This window comes from Podarcis pityusensis (assembly GCF_964106645.2).
Source record: "Podarcis pityusensis genome assembly, chromosome: 10".
Taxonomy (NCBI): Eukaryota; Metazoa; Chordata; class Lepidosauria; order Squamata; family Lacertidae; genus Podarcis; species Podarcis pityusensis.
In genome coordinates, this window is record NC_138035.1 from 75,536,136 (window position 1) to 75,553,567 (window position 17,432).

Genomic DNA, 17,432 nt, shown 5'->3' on the forward strand with positions numbered 1-17,432 from the left:
GCTTTCTGGGAAATGATATATAATGAATTAAAAAAGGTATTTAAATATACCTTCTTGAAGAAACCAGAGGCCTTTCTCCTGGGCATAGTCGGCCAAACGGTGTTAAAAAAGGATAGAACTTTCTTTATGTATGCAACAACAGCAGCAAGAATACTCATTGCAAAGTATTGGAAGACACAAGAGCTACCCACACTGGAGGAATGGCAGATGAAACTGATGGACTATATGGAATTGGCGGAAATGACTGGCAGAATCCGTGACCAGGGAGAAGAGTCGGTGGAAGAAGATTGGAAGAAATTTAAAGATTACCTACAGAAATATTGCAAAATTAAATAAAGTTAGAGCGATGATGGATTGAAATTAAGTGGTTTCTAGCTGTACAGGCTTTAAAGTTATATACAGATCAAGATTAAGGATCAGGATTAAAAAGGTTAAAAGAATGGAAAATTGGCTATTAATAGGTAAAAATTTAATGTTATATTATATTGAGATTAAGGATTGGGATTAAAAAGGAGGGAAAGGAATTGCTGGACAAACAAACTGAATTGGAATACAAAAGAGGGAGGTATGAGGAGGTCCAGAAAATAAGTAAATTCAAAAGTAGTGATGAAAAGATGGAATTGTTTTTAACTGTTTTTTCTTTTTTCTTTTCTTTCTGTATTGTGTATTGTGTATTTCTCTTTTTATTTTTAAATTCTTGTTTTTATTGATGTGTTTCTTTTTATCTGAAACTTTAATAAATATCTTAAAAAAAAAAAAATTAAAGGGTTGGGTTTATGGGTAGCTACCCTGTGTCTGCCCGGGGTAGCTTAGGGCACAATAGGTGTTAGGTGCCAGGCGTGTTTTGTGTCTGGCACGGGTCCAATTGTGACCACATGGAGATCTCTGGATGCCAGGTTGGCAACCAACATCTCCATCTTGCCCCTACAGAAGAGCTTGTTTATTGCATTTATCTCCCACCTTTTTCTCCAACGAGTACATGGCTGACCCCCCCCCTTCTCAGTTAATCCCTAAAAAGACCCTGTGAGGTAGGTTAAGAGGCTGTGGCTCACCTCAAGGTCACCCCATGAGATTTATGACTGAGTAAGTCACTTTGGACTCGCAGCTGTCCATGGAGGCGCAGGTCAATCTGGTATGCAAGTTGAGACCCTCCCTGCCCACAGACTGTCTTACCAGAGTGGTCCATGCTCTGGTTATCTCCCACTTGGACTACTGCAATGTGCTCTACCTTTGAAGGTGACCCGGAAACTACAATTAATCCAGAATGCGGCAGCTAGACTGGTGACTGGGTGTGGCCACCGAGGCCACATAACACCAGTCCTGAAAGACCTAGTTTGGCTCCCAGTATGTTTCCGAGCACAATTCAAAGTGTTGGTGCTGACCTTTAAAGCCCTAAACAGCCTCGGCCCAGTATACCCAAAGGAGCATCTCCACCCCCTTTGTTCAGCCTGGACACTGAGGACAATGAACTCTGCATTTCAGCTGTTATCTAACAAGAGTTGTAAATATAACAACAGTCACCCTACAACATCTAGCAATTCTCAGAAGGGAAGTTAAAGTAACAATATGAATAAACCATTAACACAAAGTCATAAGAAACTATTTGCATGTTAAGAAAGGGAAAGTTTAGTAAATAATGGAAACATTTATGCCCAGTATACCTGAAGGAGCATCTCCACCCCCATCGTTCAGCCCAGACACTGAGGTCCTCCTCCAAGGACCTCTTCTGCTGGTTCCCTCCCTGCAAGAAGTGAGGTTACAGGTAACCAGGCAGAGGACCTTGGTAGTGGTGCCCGCCCTGTGGAACGCTGTCCTATCAGATGCCAAGGAAATAAACAACATCTGAAGGCAGCCCTGTTTAGGGAAGTTTTTAATGTTTGATATTTTATTGTGCTTTTTAATACCCAGCCAGATGGGGGGTATAAATTATAAATTGTTAATTACTACTACTACTACTACTACCACGCAGTACCAGCACCTGTCTTTTTTTTTGTTAAAAAGTGTGGCACCAAAACAACTTCATGGTGAGTACCAGTACCTATTTCTTTAGAAAAAGACATTGCCAGCAGTGTTGTTTTTCTAGAAAAAGACGTGACAGAACCCACCACAAACACCTCCCTCATTCTCTTAGAATGGCAATGGTGTGTTGGGTTGAGTGAGTGAGAGTGTATTCTTTCATTTCCAGAAATAGAAAGATTTAAGAAGCAGCGAAGTGCTGGAATGTTTTCTATAGATGAACACATTCTATGGGAATCATTTTCTGAACACGCTCAGTTCCTACAGGAGACAGAGAGCTGTTGTTCAGTTCTGTATTATCTCCCTAGCCTGCAAGATGTAGAAAAGAAGTTTTGCAGTTGGTAAGTGTCAGGGAACTGCCATCGGCTCAGGGGTGAGAGGGGAAAAGCCGGGTGGATTACAGAGAGCCCCCAAAGATCGTGGGAAGCAGCACCTCCTCAGCGGAGGAGAGTAACCACGCTTCCAGTGGAGAGGAACTTCAGGGCTCAGAGGAGGCGAGGCGGTGCCAAGACACCTTGCCTGAGCAAAGCGGGGAGGAGAGAGGTCCTCCATTACCCACGCCCTCCCTGCGCAGTAAGCTTCCGCGCCGAGAGGGGAAGCGCAGATTGGGTGTCAATAAACTAGTCTGCTGGGGAAGGTTTAAGGACCGGCCACTCACGGATTCTGCCAGTGAATGAGCGAGCCACGGAATAGTGGCGCTCTGCATGCTGAAGGGTTTTTGGCACCAAAAACGAGGCTTTACAGCCGACCAGGGAGGCATTTCCCTGATTGCTCTCGAGTAACCCCCTGATATCCTTACAGTAAGCAAAGCTTGGACTTCAAGTTTAGCAGCTGTAGTAGATGCTTTAAAATAGGAACAGTCATGCATTTTAATGCCTGCCAAATAAACTAATTACTTGACTGATCTTTACTGCTTTCATGAGTGTTTTATTGCTTTCTGTGGGAAACTTGATCTCTGATATGTTTTGAAGCAGCTGCACAATGCTGATTACTCGGCTGATTTTAGGGAGCTGGCACACAAAGCGAAAGTGTGCTTTTATGATCTGAAGATCATAAATTCCTCACATGGCACCCAACCGAGAGGTGCGGAAACTAAGTTCTAGCAAGTTCTGGCTGTAAAAAGCCCTGCCCTCCAGCTGCTGCTGCACTACAGCTTCCATCCTCTCTGTTGGCCATGCTGAGTGTGTGTGGCTAATGGGAGCTGGAGTCAATAGCCTCCCCTAACAATTGATAGGACCTGGGTGTGGTGAAGAGAAGTTCCAGCACTACTGGATGTTAACATCTTGTGCCACCTGGATCTGGTGCTCAGTAATACAGGTGCAGGGGCTTCTATTCTTCTATTCTCATGAGGCCAATGAAAGCCCAGCAAGTCAGCAAGAGTGCTTGGGAGAGACGTTAATACTCACTGTTCCCTCAGCAATGCCTTCCCTCCAGGAACCATCATACCTTATTTTATTTTATTTATTAAGTTTATATATTGCCCTTTATCATAGCACATTTTACAGTTTAAAAATACAAAAATAATAAAACAATAACACAGAGAGAGAGAGAGAGAGAGAGAGAGGGAGAGAATTTAAAAGGCCATAGATTGTTTAATCAGCCAAAGGCCTGGAAGAAGAGGAATGTTTTCGCCTGATGATGATCACAGGGTCTGGGTCAGTTCATATGGGGAAAGGTGGTCCTTGAAGTATTGCAGGCATAAGGCTTTATAAGTCAAAACCAGCACTTTGAATTGTGCCAAGAAACTAACTGGCAGCCAGACTTCCGGAGGTGGCGCCAACGGCAATGGCGGAATCCCTCTAATTCAGAGGGAGACCGCTCCACAGAAATCAGGTCTAAAACCGCTTCGGCGCAGCGGGGACCCTTCAAACCACAGGCGGGTGAAGCCTGTGACCCTGGGACTCGGCGGGCACTGTTTGCGCCCCCCCAATCTGCAAAGGAGCCCGGCAACGGGCTCCGGAACAGAGCGGGGAAGTGAAGGCGCTGTGCTGCGAGTCGTCTGCTTCTTTTGTGGAGTGAAGCCGCGTAGCTGTTGCCGGAGAGCGCTGCCTTTTTTCCTGGACAATTCGGACTTTAAAACAAATATCCGTGAGTAGCCAGAATTTGAACAAATTGGGACATTAAATGAAGACTAGTGAAAAGGACAGAATTGGACTATAAAAAAAAAAATCGATTGAATTTGGTACGGAGCGGTAAGGGCTAAACAGGAAGTCACCCTTCCGTTCTTTTGTAAATATAACAAAGCAAAGACAACTTATACTAGAGCTTTGAAAATTGCTGTTAAAAGAGTGGATTCCAACATTTCAAACTGGGAATATTTTTTTTGGACTATTTGAAGCAGTAAAAGGAAGTTATTTTTGTCCTGATCCTGGAGCGGGGAAGTCAGGACTGACGTGAACCAATCAAGGTATCTGTGTGTGACAGATAGTTAAAAGAAGAGAATTTTCGTGACTCTACTGTTCCCTTTCGCATTTTAAAGGAATATAAATGGATAAAGTATTTTAAGTAACATAGAAATGTATCAGAAACAAATATAAGTCTTCTCCCTAGGGGGAGCCTTAGAAACTGTAACTAATGCCAAGGACTTGACAGCTGTTACAAAGAATCGTGGGAGAGTGCAACAATGTTTTCAGAAGTTGTGGTTTGCCTGCTCAATAAAACAAATATTCTACTGGAAGAACTACATGATAAGGTGAACCAGATGGCCAAGTCGACTGGAAATCTCAGACTGGCAGTGGAAGGCGTTGATCAAACTGTGGGAATATATGTGGAGTCTATCCAGGACTCAAACCAGGAGTGTGTTTTGACAGAACAGGGGTTTGTGGCATTAAATCAGGAGTGTGGCTTGACAGAACAGTCTCAACAGGAGCTTGATCCTTCGGATTTGATAATGGAACTTGGAAAAAATCAGATATGGGAAGGGAAAGTTTGGTGTGGTTTGGAAATGGGGGGCTGGATTGACCCCCCTATGCTGGGATATCTGGACTTTTTAAATACAGTAACAGGCTGCGACATGTTTGGAATTGTGGGGGCCCACAACTTCGGAGGGCCCTTGAAGTATGTTCTTAAATACTACATGGAATGCAGCGATGAACAGGGAAAAGGATCTGAATTGATGAGAAGGGTTAAAAACACTATTAAGTTGGAGCTACTACGAGCAAGTGACTACAGCCACAAATATGAAGAAAAGCTGCGGAAGGGCCATGGAAGTGACTTGAGGGCCTCGGACATAAGGTCACCGGGTTAGATTGAGGAATAAGGACTGACAAATCCCGAAACCAGGAGGAAGGGACGTTGGATTAAGATTGGACTTGTTTATATGCTTCTTTCTCTTTTTTCGTCTTTTTTTAACTAATAGAATGTTTTATAAAGTTGATGAATGTTAGAATGATAGAAAAATGAATGATAGAAAAATGTTGGAAGAAATTACCTGGCTTTAGTAAAGATGTATAAAGAATTATGAAAGAACATTATGAATATAAGAAGCTGGTAAAGTTAAGATCTAAATTTTAAATTTTAAGGTTTATTTTATAATAGAAAGATGGAAAGGATTTGCTGGGATAATTAATAACTAGAATACAAAGGAAGGGAGGAGGAGGAGGTCTAATTTTTTTTTCTTTACTATTATTTTTCTTCCGTATTTTTCACCTTCTTATATTTTTATTTTTCACTTTTGTATCTTTTTTTTATTGTGTGTAAGTTTTTGTATTTTCTATTTTTTGTTTTTGTGTGTAATTTTTGGTATTTTTTGTTTTTTTGAAATCTCAATAAATATTATTAAAAAAAAAAAAAAAAAACTAACTGGCAGCCAGTGCAGTCAGGCCAGAATCGCCCAAACTGTCTTGCCCAAATTGTCTTGCCCTGGCAAGTAACCTGGCTGCAGCAGCTGAAGCTTCTGCACCATGTGGGGCAAGCAGCCCCACATAGAACACATGGTGTAATCCAACCTAGAGGTTATCAGAGCAAAGACAACAGAAGTTAGGCTATCCCTGTGGTGGTGCAAATGGGCTGAAGCAGCTTCTTACCAGGGACTTCCGGGGTGGCGCCATCAGTAATGGCGGATTCCCTCTGACTCGGAGGGGGCTGGCTCTGCGGGAATCGGGTCTGCACCGCTATGGCGAAGCGGGGACCCTTCAAAAATCACAGGCGGGTGAAGCCTGTGACCGTCGGACTCGGCGGGCACCTTTTGCGCCCCCCCAACTTGCAAAGGAGCCCGATTACGGGCTCCGGAGTGAAGCGGGGAAGCGGCGCGGTGCTGTGAGCCAACTGCTTCTTCCGTGGAGCGTAGCCGCACAGCCGTTACCGGAGAGCGCTACCTTTTTCCTGTGACAATTGGACTACAAAACAACGATCCGTGAGTAGGTTAATTTGGGAAATAAAGGAGAGAAAAAAAGAAGTAATTGGATACCGAAGCGGAGAGGCATAAACAGGAAGTCTGCCTTCCGTTCTTTGTAAATAGAGGAAAGCAATGAACTTGTAAGCTAAAACCTTGAAAGACGCTTGAAAAAGACTATAATTCTGTCATCTAAAACAAGCGATTTCCCCCCTTGACTGCAGGAGAGGAGGGGGGAAAGGTTTGAACTGTATTTTCCTGTAAAAAGAGAGAAATGGAAGCTAAGAATCCACCGCTTAAACCTGGGAACGGACTGCCAATGAAAAATAGAATGCTGTACTGTGAAATGCGCTGTTGGTAAAAGTACTTTTTGACAGCTAACTCCGCAAGTCGGATACAAGCGAGATACAATATTTCTGGCTGGTTTCCCCTGGTTTCAAAGTAACTGGAAAATAACTGAATATAAAACTGTCGTCTATTTTGTGAGCTGGGGGATTAAAAGAAAAAGGACATTTATTTTAAAGTAACAACTGTTGCCTGGTACTGTGTCCCCCTAGAGGAAGTTTGAGATTGTTACAATAACAACGGGGCCAGGGGAATTTTCCACTTCATAACAAACTCTGATCGTGGGATTGACCTTGAGTATTATCTAGACTGTTATGGCAAATGGAAAAGAGAAGATAGATTTGCTTCAGGAAAAGGCAACAAGGTCTGGTAGAGTGTTACGCACAGACGTTGGGCTGCAGCGAAGAGCATCAACATCTGGCCCTCCTGGTTTACCAACAGGAGCTGCATTGACACAATCTAAACCCAAAGGAATGGCTTCCGAGGATGTTTTAGCTCAGGCACTTGGCAAAATTAATGAATCTTTGGAAAAATTAAGTAAACAAGTAGCTGAAGCATCAAATAAAATTGATCAAAATACCACAAGCATTAACAATTTGGGACAGAAGGTAAATACTAACACGGAAACTATTGAGAAATTACTACAGGAATCTACTTCGACCCGGAAGACAGCTGAAGAAGCAAAGGAAATAGCAGTTGCTGTAGAAGAGAAGTTACCACCGATACACAAGCAACTGGAAGATCATAGGTCAATACTGTCTATGATTGAATTGAAGGAGAAGCAAACGAATTTAAGAATCAGGGCTGTACCCGAACTTGAAAAAGACAACTTGATTGATTTTCTTACGCAGGAACTTGCAGACTTTTGGAACCCAGATTTGGAAAAGGATAACTTCAAGATAGTGAGTGCTTTTAGGCTTGGAAGAGGAGGGAAGAAGAACAGGGTGAGAGACTGTTTGATCACCCTCCGAACAAAAGAGGAGAGAGATAAAATCTTGAGTCTGCACTTCCAGAAGACTTTGGTAATACATCAGTCAAAGTGGAGATATTTAAGGACATCCTGAAATATCTTTTAGACCTTAGGTCCAGTTATAGAGATTTGGTTGCCCTGCTGAGAAACAACAAAATCATCTTTAGGTGGGAAGTCCCCCAAGGCCTTTCTTTTAGCTTCAAAGGAAGGAAGATAAAAATAAGATCAGAGGATGACAAAGCAAGATTTTTGAGAGACCACGGTGAAGACCTGCAGAAAGAAACTGGAGAAGAGCCAGGAATACTAGAAAGAGGAACTCTAGACATACCAAAACTACCTTTTGAATTAAGAGACCGCCTGGAGAAGGTGATACCACCTACAGAACAGGAACAAGCACTTGGTGCAGTTGGAGGAAAGTAAAGTAACTACATCATGGCTCTGCAACTACTAAGCTGGAATTGTAACGGTTTGAATTCCCCTCAGAAAAGGAAATCTGTGTTTCATTTACTAAAAAAAGAACAATTGGACTTGATTTGTTTACAGGAAACACATGTAATAAGGCTACACAGGAAAGTATTGATTAATAAAAGACTGGGCCAGGAATTTATTTCTTCGGATAAAGTTAAAAAAAGAGGTGTAGTGATTTATGCAAAGGAGAGACTATTACCGAAATTTATCTTCAAAGATGACCAAGGAAGATTTGTGGCAATTGAAATTCAAATACAAGGAGAGAAATTTTTAATAGTAGGAGTTTATGCACCAAACGAGGGAAAATCTGATTTTTTAAAAAAGCTGCATGAGACCTTGATGGACTATTTGGACTATAATGTGATTTTGATGGGAGATATGAATGGAGTGGTATCTACACACATGGACAAGGCACATAGACAGCTAGTCACTAAGGATGGTAGACTACCGAAAACCTTTTTTGAGATGACAGACAACTTGGACTTAGTCGATATTTGGAGAACAAAGAACCCCTTGGCTAGAGAGGGAACCTTCTTCTCTGAAGCCAAACTGACATGGACAAGAATTGACCAAATATGGGTAACTAGAGGAATGGCACCAAAGACAAAAAAAGTGGAAATCTGCCCAAAAACTTGCTCCGACCATAACGCTGTTAAGATGGAAATGAAACTAACACCAACCGGTTCCTTCAGATGGAGGATGAATGACACCTTATTTAGAGATGAAGAAGTGATTAAGAAGGCCCAAAAAACCTTGAGAGACTATTTTGAGATAAATATGAACACCAATGTTGAAAAAAGAGTAATCTGGGACGCAAGCAAAGCTGTTATGAGAGGGTTCTTGATACAACAGAATACATTAAAGAAGAGAATCCAAAATGAAAAGAAGGATAAAATATTGGAGAAAATAAAGGAAAGTGAAAAGAAATTGAGAGCAAAACCAAAGTCGCAAGAGATCTTGAGAGAAATAAAATTATATCAAGTACAATACATGAAAATGATGAATCAGGAGATAGAATGGAAAATTAAACAAATGAGACAAAAGACATTTGAGTCGGCTAATAAATGTGGGAAATTATTAGCTTGGCAAATGGAAAAAAGACAAAAATTAAATACTGTTACAAATTTAGAAGTGGAAGGAAGGATATACAGAACCCAGTTGAGATTAGAAACTGTTTCCAGAGGTACTTTAAACAATTATATACACAAGGGCCACAGAAAGAAATTGACGTAGACCGATTTTTGAAAACAAATGGATTACAAAAAATTTCTCAAGAAAATAAATTAATGTTGAACTATAAAATAACTGAACAGGAGGTAGAAGGTGCCATTCAGAATATGCAACTAGGTAAATCTCCAGGACCAGATGGATTGACTTCTAGATACTACAGATCTTTAAAAGAATGGCTACTACAACCTTTAAAAGAAGTCTGTAACGAAATAATGGGAGGAAAAAGGGCACCAGAGTCGTGGAAAGAAACGCGTATATTACACTTGTACCGAAAACAGAGACTGAAAAGACTCAGCTTAAGAACTATCACCCCATATCATTGCTCAATGTGGATTACAAAATCTTTGCAGATATTTTGGCTAAAAGACTAAAAAGAGTGCTAGTGGAAGAGATACATAAAGACCAAGCAGGCTTTCTCCCGGGTAGACATCTGTCTGATAATGTGAGAAACATAATTAATATTTTAGAAAAATTACAAGTGAACATAAACACTAAGGCAGTTTTGATATTTGTGGACGTGGAGAAAGCTTTTGACAACATTTCTCGGAGTTTTATGAAGAAGAACCTACAGGGGATGGGGGTAGGCCAAGGTTTTGAAAACGGTATAAGTGCAATTTATTCAGAACAAAAGGCTAAATTAATTGTAAATAACGTGGTGATGGAAGAATTTAAGATAGAAAAAGGGACACGACAAGGTTGCCCAATCTCCCCACTGCTTTTTATATCGGTCCTGGAGGTTCTGCTGAATATGATTAGAAGGGACCAGCTGGTTAAAGGTATACAAGTCGGAGCTAAACAGTACAAGTTGAGAGCATTTGCAGATGACTTAGTTTTGACGTTACAGGAGCCAGAATCTAGTACTAAAAGGGTTTTGGAACTGATTCAAGAATTTGGTCAGGTTGCAGGATTTAAACTGAATAAGTTAAAAACTAAGGTTTTAGAGAAAAACTTAACTGTGATGGAGAAAGAGAGGTTTCAGAATGAGACAGGTTTAACAGTGGTTAAGAAAGTGAAATACCTGGGGATTAACATGACAGCAAAAAATGGGAATTTATTTAAAGACAATTATGAAAAATGTTGGGCCGAAGTGAAAAAAGATTTAGAAATTTGGTCAAATTTGAAGCTTTCACTGCTGGGTCGTATTGCTGCGATAAAAATGAATGTATTGCCTAGAATGTTGTTTTTGTTTCAAACATTGCAAATTGTGGACAAAATGGACTGTTTCAAGAAGTGGCAGAGAGATATTTCTAGATTTGTCTGGCAGGGCAAGAAGCCTAGAATAAAATTTAAAATACTAACAGATGCAAAGGAAAGAGGTGGATTTGCCCTGCCAGACCTTAAACTTTATTATCAATCAGCAGCTTTTTGCTGGTTGAAAGAATGGCTGCTTCTTGAAAACGCAGACATTTTGGATTTAGAAGGTTTTAATAATGTATTTGGATGGCATGCATACTTGTGGTATGACAAGGTCAAAGCACATAAAGCATTTAAAAACCATATTGTCAGGAAAGCATTGTTTAACGTTTGGATAAGATATAAGGACTTATTGGAAAACAAAACCCCAAGGTGGCTGTCACCGATGGAAGTGAAAGCTCAGAAAAAGCTCAATATGGAGGTCAAATGGCCGAAATATTGGGAAATTTTGGAACAAGATGGAGATAGACTGAAACTGCAGAGTTTTGAGAAATTAAAAAACAAAGTGCGAGACTGGCTTCATTATTATCAGATAATGGAGGCATATAATTTGGACAAGAAAATTGGCTTCCAGATGGAAAAATCAAAATTAGAAACAGAACTGCTAGAACCCAAAACTAAGGATTTGTCAAAGATGTATAACTTGCTGTTGAAATGGAATACACAGGATGAAACGGTGAAATCAGCTATGATTAAATGGGCACAAGATGTTGGACATTATATAATGATGGCTGACTGGGAACAGTTATGGACCACAGGTATGAAGTTTACGACATGTAATGCCTTAAGAGAGAATATTATGAAAATGATATACAGGTGGTACATGACACCAGTCAAGCTTGCAAAAATCTACCATATGCCCGATAATAAATGTTGGAAATGTAAGGAAACTGAAGGTACATTCTTTCACCTTTGGTGGACGTGCCCAAGGATTAAGGCTTTCTGGGAGATGATCTATAATGAAATGAAAAAGGTATTTAAATATACCTTCCTGAAGAAACCAGAGGCCTTTCTCCTGGGCATAGTCGGCCAATTGGTGTCAAAGAAGGACAGAACTTTCTTTATGTATGCCACAACAGCAGCAAGAATACTTATTGCAAAGTATTGGAAGACACAAGACCTACCCACTCTGGAAGAATGGCAGATGAAGGTGATGGACTACATGGAATTGGCCGAAATGACTGGCAGAATCCGAGACCAGGGAGAAGAGTTGGTGGAAGAAGATTGGAAGAAATTTAAAGACTATCTACAGAAATATTGCAAAATTAATGAATGTTAGAATGATGTTAGAATGAAGTTAGGTGGTTTAAGCAGTAATGCTATAAAGGTGTATGTAAAAATGGATTGATAACAGGTGAAAATTTAAAGTTATAGAATATTAAGTTAAAGGATTAAGAGAAAATAAAGAGGGAAAGAAATTGCTGAATTAACTAATTGAATTGGAATACAAAAAAGGGAGGTATGAGGAGGTCAGGGAAACAAGGATACGAATGTAAGGCATGGAAAGATTGACCTATTTCTTTTTTTTTTTTAAGTGTTTCTTATTCTTTTATTTTGTATTTTGTATTTTTCTTGTATTTTGTATTTTTCTTGTATTTTTACTTCTGTCTTTTGTTTTTGTTTTTCTTGTTTTTATGTAACTCTTTTTTCTGAAATTTTAATAAAAACTATTTTTTTTAAAAAATGAAGCAGCTTCTTACCAGTGAAGTCTACAGAGTGCAAACATAAAACAAAACTCTGGTGAAATGTGTTTTAGGAACATTTTAACCGTTGCCCAGTTTTACTGTGTAAACCAGCTTGAGAACCTTTTATTGAATGGTGGCATTATTCTAAATAAATAAAAGTGAAACAATGTGCAGGGATCAAAACAAAAACACCCACCTCAATGGGCTCATCGCTTCCTTTTGCCTGACTTTCCCCCAGCTCTCCAGTTTCATAACTGCTGTTCTTTTCAACCCAAAGTTCAGATTTTTCTACAGTAAGCCTTAGCTGGTCAAGATCAGCTTTAATTTGCTTGTAGTTATCCACATCTTGATTAGATACCAGCAACTGAACCTGTAAATCCCAAAATTTCACAAAAGTTTCACAACATTTTTTTTAAAAAGATGTCATCAGAGCTGCATTTTGTACTATAGTTGCAATCAACTCCTTGATTTTACTTTTTATAAGGCCCATTGATTTTTTTTACCCTTCAACAGATCACATTAGCAAGCCAAAGAATATTTTTTATACATAAAAGCAAGAGAAATCATATGGTTCACCCATTGATACACATCACTTAGAATCATAGAATCATAGAGTTGGAAGAGACCACAAGGGCCATCGAGTCCAACCCCCTGCCAAGCAGGAAACACCATCAGAGCACTCCTGACATATGGTTGTCAAGCCTCTGCTTCAAGACCTCCAAAGAAGGAGACTCCACCACACTCCTTGGCAGCAAATTCCACTGTCGAACAGCTCTTACTGTCAGGAAGTTCTTCCTAATGTTTAGGTGGAATCTTCTTTCTTGTAGTTTGGATCGATTGCTCCGTGTCCGCTTCTCTGGAGCAGCAGAAAACAACCTTTCTCCCTCCTCTATGTGACATCCTTTTATATATTTGAACATGGCTATCATGTCACCCCTTAACCTCCTCTTCTCCAGGCTAAACATGCCCAGCTCCCTTAGCCGTTCCTCATAAGGCATCCTTTCCAGGCCTTTGACCATCGTTTCCAGGTCTTTGACTTATTTCTGCATCAACTGATTACTCAACAATTGACAACTTGCAGCTAAATGTATGAACTGATTCAATGGAGAATCACTCTTTTGGTGAAGATATGAAAGTTCTTTCTCATCTCATTTGATGTACGATGGCTCACTTACGCATGCAAATTGCCACTGAATGCTTTAGTTGCCTGGTGATTAACATGTATGAACAAACCAGTTAAAAAATAAAGATACTGAATGTGGACTTTACATCATTGGAACACCAAGGTAATATATCATTTTAACTGATGAAAGAAAATGTGGCAATCACTGAAATTATGAACTCCAAATCTGAACAGTGATAAGAAAAATGACAAACTTGAAACAGAATTGGGAAGTTACGGTAATATGAAAACATTTGAAAAGAGACATTTTAGGCATCTAGTAAGAAATGAACAAAATGTAAGTTATTTAAGGGGGAAAACACATTAATGTGTGTGAATTCTTTGGATGCGCCTCTGCAAAATTAATCAAATTAGAAAAAATGGTAACCTCCTTTTTCTTTTTAATATGGGGGAAATTGTCATTTTCTCCTAATTCAGCTAATTTTGCAAGAAGACATCCAGATCCCTTTTTGAACATCAGGGATTATTGCCTTCATAATGCAATAATATGGGGGGGGGTGTTCCTAAAATGACTTACAATTTGTTCATTTTCTGACAAGATGTCTAGAACATCTTTCTTTAAAATGTTTTCATTATGATTTCTCAATTTATCAACATCTGTAAAATTGGTTACAAGGCTGCATGCTTGCAAAGATTATTAATGAAGACATTGAATGAAACTGAAGTTGTCAGTTTTCCCTACATTAACTCTATAAACACTGTGACAAGGCTCATATAAAGCAGTACAAAAAGATAATACCTAACATCAGCAAATTTTCCTCTACTGCAGAGGACTCTTGCTCTTTAAGGTTTTGCATGTTTTTCTATATAAACATGCAAACGAACAGAAATCTCACCTAGCTACACCTTTGCAGGTTGGTGCCCATTTCTTCCCAACAATGCAGCTTCAGAATTCTGTTATATAATTTATGGATGACTTCATTAATTAGATTTTAAGAAAAATTCTGCACCAGGGTAAGTTAAATACTATGACACTGGGAAAAGACTGTAATTTAGTGGTAGAGCATCTGACATGCATGCAGAACATCCCAAGTTCAACCCTTACTGGATCCAGGCAGGGCTGGGAATGTTCCCTGTCTGAAATCCAGGAGAACCCCACTGGCTCAGAATAGGCAATACCAAGCCAGCTGAACCAATGGGCTGACTCAGTGAAAGCAGCCTCCTGTATTCATATCACATCAGATACCATGTCTTCAATTGGCCTAAATTATGCAGATAAACAACACTTGTATTGTTGCTCTTATTTTGCAGAATCTATTCTGCAGTCTTTTGCTATGAAAAACCAATTCTCTTTTTTGTTAAATTTGGATGGAGAAAGAACCTATACAAGGTAATGAAGCCTCTTACTACTGTTTGAAATTGTTATGTGAAATTTCCTCAAGCTTTGTCCCACATTTTAAAGAACAATCTTTGCAAATAGAAAGGCAAGAAAGTTGCTTTAAAAAACAATCTGAGTTTTTTTAGGTAGGTGAACACTGCAGGTCATTCATTATTTTTCTGATGCTTTTCTGCATTTACATAGCATCCTGGCACACACAGCCTTGGGTATCTCTTAATCCTAAATAATCATCTCCCATCTTTTGCTGGAGCAAGTTCATTAATTTCCCAATTAGGTCCTTTTCCTGCCACAAAACATGCCAACCACTCAGCTGTCACTTAACAGAGAACTGCAGCTAATAAGCATAGCACCATTTTAATGGAAGGTAGAAGGTCATTATGCAGCAACTGTCAAACACCAAAAAAGAATCTTCTTTCCTATGTGTTACTTGTACAAGCTTGGAAGAGGGAAAAACTGCACGCTGTATGCCTCTGGTACAGCCCAGTTAAAACATTGCAGTAAGTGGGTCAGGGAGGGTTCTCTCTCCTGAAAAGCAGCATCAGACAAGTCTTCAAGTCTTCCATCAACACAGACACAGGCACTGCATAAATGTTCTGGCTAAATTCTATAGGAGGGAGACTTACTGACATACATCACTAGCAACTGAAAAATATGTAAAGAAATAGCTTTAATTGGTTGCTCTACCTGTTTAAAGGCTTGCAAAACTTCTGCTCGTTGGCTGAAGTGTTTAAACAACAGCTGCAGGGCTCCAGAAAGCAAAGGAGGGTAGTCATGCATAATAAGGTGAATGAGGACTCGCAGGAATGTCCTGCCACCTTCATCATCCAGCTGCACTGCATTTTTTTCTTTTCTGCACAAAAAACAAAAAAACGAAAAACCAAGTGAAAACATTCGGCCTGGTAAAAAGGATAAAAACCCAGCGCTTTGTTCACTCCTTTCTCTCAACACAGGGAGTTGACATAAATTGTTGTTGGCATCTGTCTGTCCTGAGAGACAATGGAGTGTGCCTCCAGGGGTGAAATCAAACTGCTGTGTTAGCAGCACCGAAGTGACCTCTCTTGGGGTGTGTATGGGGGTCATGGGCTACCCAGACAATAAGAGCCTGCTCTCGGCCTTGCTGATGTGGTCCAAAGGAAACCGAGCAAGATGTTTGGCACTTGCTTGGCTATAGGAGCTCCCAGAAGGAGGTGAACAAGGCACCATTCAACTGTCTCGGGGGCTTCACTTTGGATTTGTGTAAGGCTATGCCACGAGGATGATGTCAGGATGATGTCAGCAGCTCCCAGCTGGTTGCCAGGAAAGTATAAAACCAAGAAAAAGTTTATTACCATGCTTTTTTATTTCAATATTACAGAGAGAGGCTATAGAACCCAGCCTCTTGGATAATGGTGTTGTGCTGAGTTAATCTCCACACACCCCCCATCTCTCCCACCTCCTCATTTGTCACTTCTAAGGGGGCTGCTACATGCCTTATGTCTATGAGCTCCCTGCTCTCCTACTTTTAAGGCTTGCCAGGTTCTGGGAGTGGGGAGGGGGGTCTGGAATGCTTTCTAAAGACCGTGTCAGTCAGTTGCCGTTCTGGTCCTGCCTCTTCCTCTCCCATTATTTCCCAACTTTTCCCCTCATCTGCCTCTGAGCTGTGACCTCCCTCAAACCACGGTTATACATCTAAACTGTCATCCTCTTCCTCCTCCCTGGAGGGGTCAGGATGGGGAGACGGTCTCCACCATTCCTCCTCTGCCCAGTCCCTGACAGCAGCAGAGGGTTAGGAACAGTTTTCCTTCTTCTTGATGTGCTACCTTCCCAATCTGACAATTCCCATCCAGCCCTCCGAACTACAGCACGTGCAGAAACTGCCTTCTTGACCATTGGACTCACTATTGGTCTCATCCACTCAGTCCGCCAAAGCCTGTCTTTATATGCAGCGGAAGTCCCTAACTCACCAAGGGTTTGAGACCCCTCAGCTACCCAAAGAACTGTGCAACTGAATCTATGATTCAGGCGTTCCTCCCCCCCCGCCCGGCATCGGAGCTTCGTTCCGATGCCAGGCGGGGGGAGGAGGCGTTCCCCCCCGTCCGGCATCGGAGCTTCGTTCCGATGCCGGGCGGCGGGAGGAGGCGTTCCCCCCCCCCCGCCCGGCATCGGAGCTTCGTTCCGATGCCGGGCGGGGGGAGGAGGCGTTCCTCCCCCCCGCCCGGCATCGGAGCTTCGTTCCGATGCCGGGCGGGGGGAGGAGGCGTTCCTCCCCCCCCCCGCCCGGCATCGGAGCTTCGTTCCGATGCCGGGCGGGGGGAGGAGGCGTTCCACCCCCCCGCCCGGCATCGGAGCTTCGTTCCGATGCCGGGCGGGGGGAGGAGGCGTTCCTCCCCCCCGCCCGGCATCGGAGCTTCGTTCCGATGCCGGGCGGGGGGAGGAGGCGTTCCCCCCCGCCCGGCATCGGAGCTTCGTTCCGATGCGGGGCGGGGGGAGGAGGCGTTCCTCCCCCCCGCCCGGCATCGGAGCTTCGTTCCGATGCCGGGCGGGGGGAGGAGGCGTTCCTCCCCCCCCGCCCGGCATCGGAGCTTCGTTCCGATGCCGGGCGGGGGGAGGAGGCGTTCCTCCCCCCCGCCCGGCATCGGAGCTTCGTTCCGATGCCGGGCGGGGGGAGGAGGCGTTCCTCCCCCCCCCCC

General features: G+C 41.8%; 1 protein-coding gene across 6 annotated transcripts in view; it reads right to left on the bottom strand.

Moving 5' to 3' along the window:
* ITPR2 (inositol 1,4,5-trisphosphate receptor type 2) overlaps window positions 1–17,432 on the bottom strand; it is a 370,362-nt gene that overhangs the window by 219,307 nt on the left and 133,623 nt on the right. For all 6 annotated transcript variants that reach the window (XM_081023379.1, XM_081023378.1, XM_081023377.1 and 3 more), the window contains 2 exons: window positions 15,448–15,613; window positions 12,438–12,611 (listed from right to left, as the gene is read on the bottom strand). In XM_081023379.1, coding sequence (XP_080879505.1) covers window positions 12,438–12,611; window positions 15,448–15,613 — 340 coding nt within the window. The remainder of the gene's footprint in view (window positions 1–12,437; window positions 12,612–15,447; window positions 15,614–17,432) is intronic.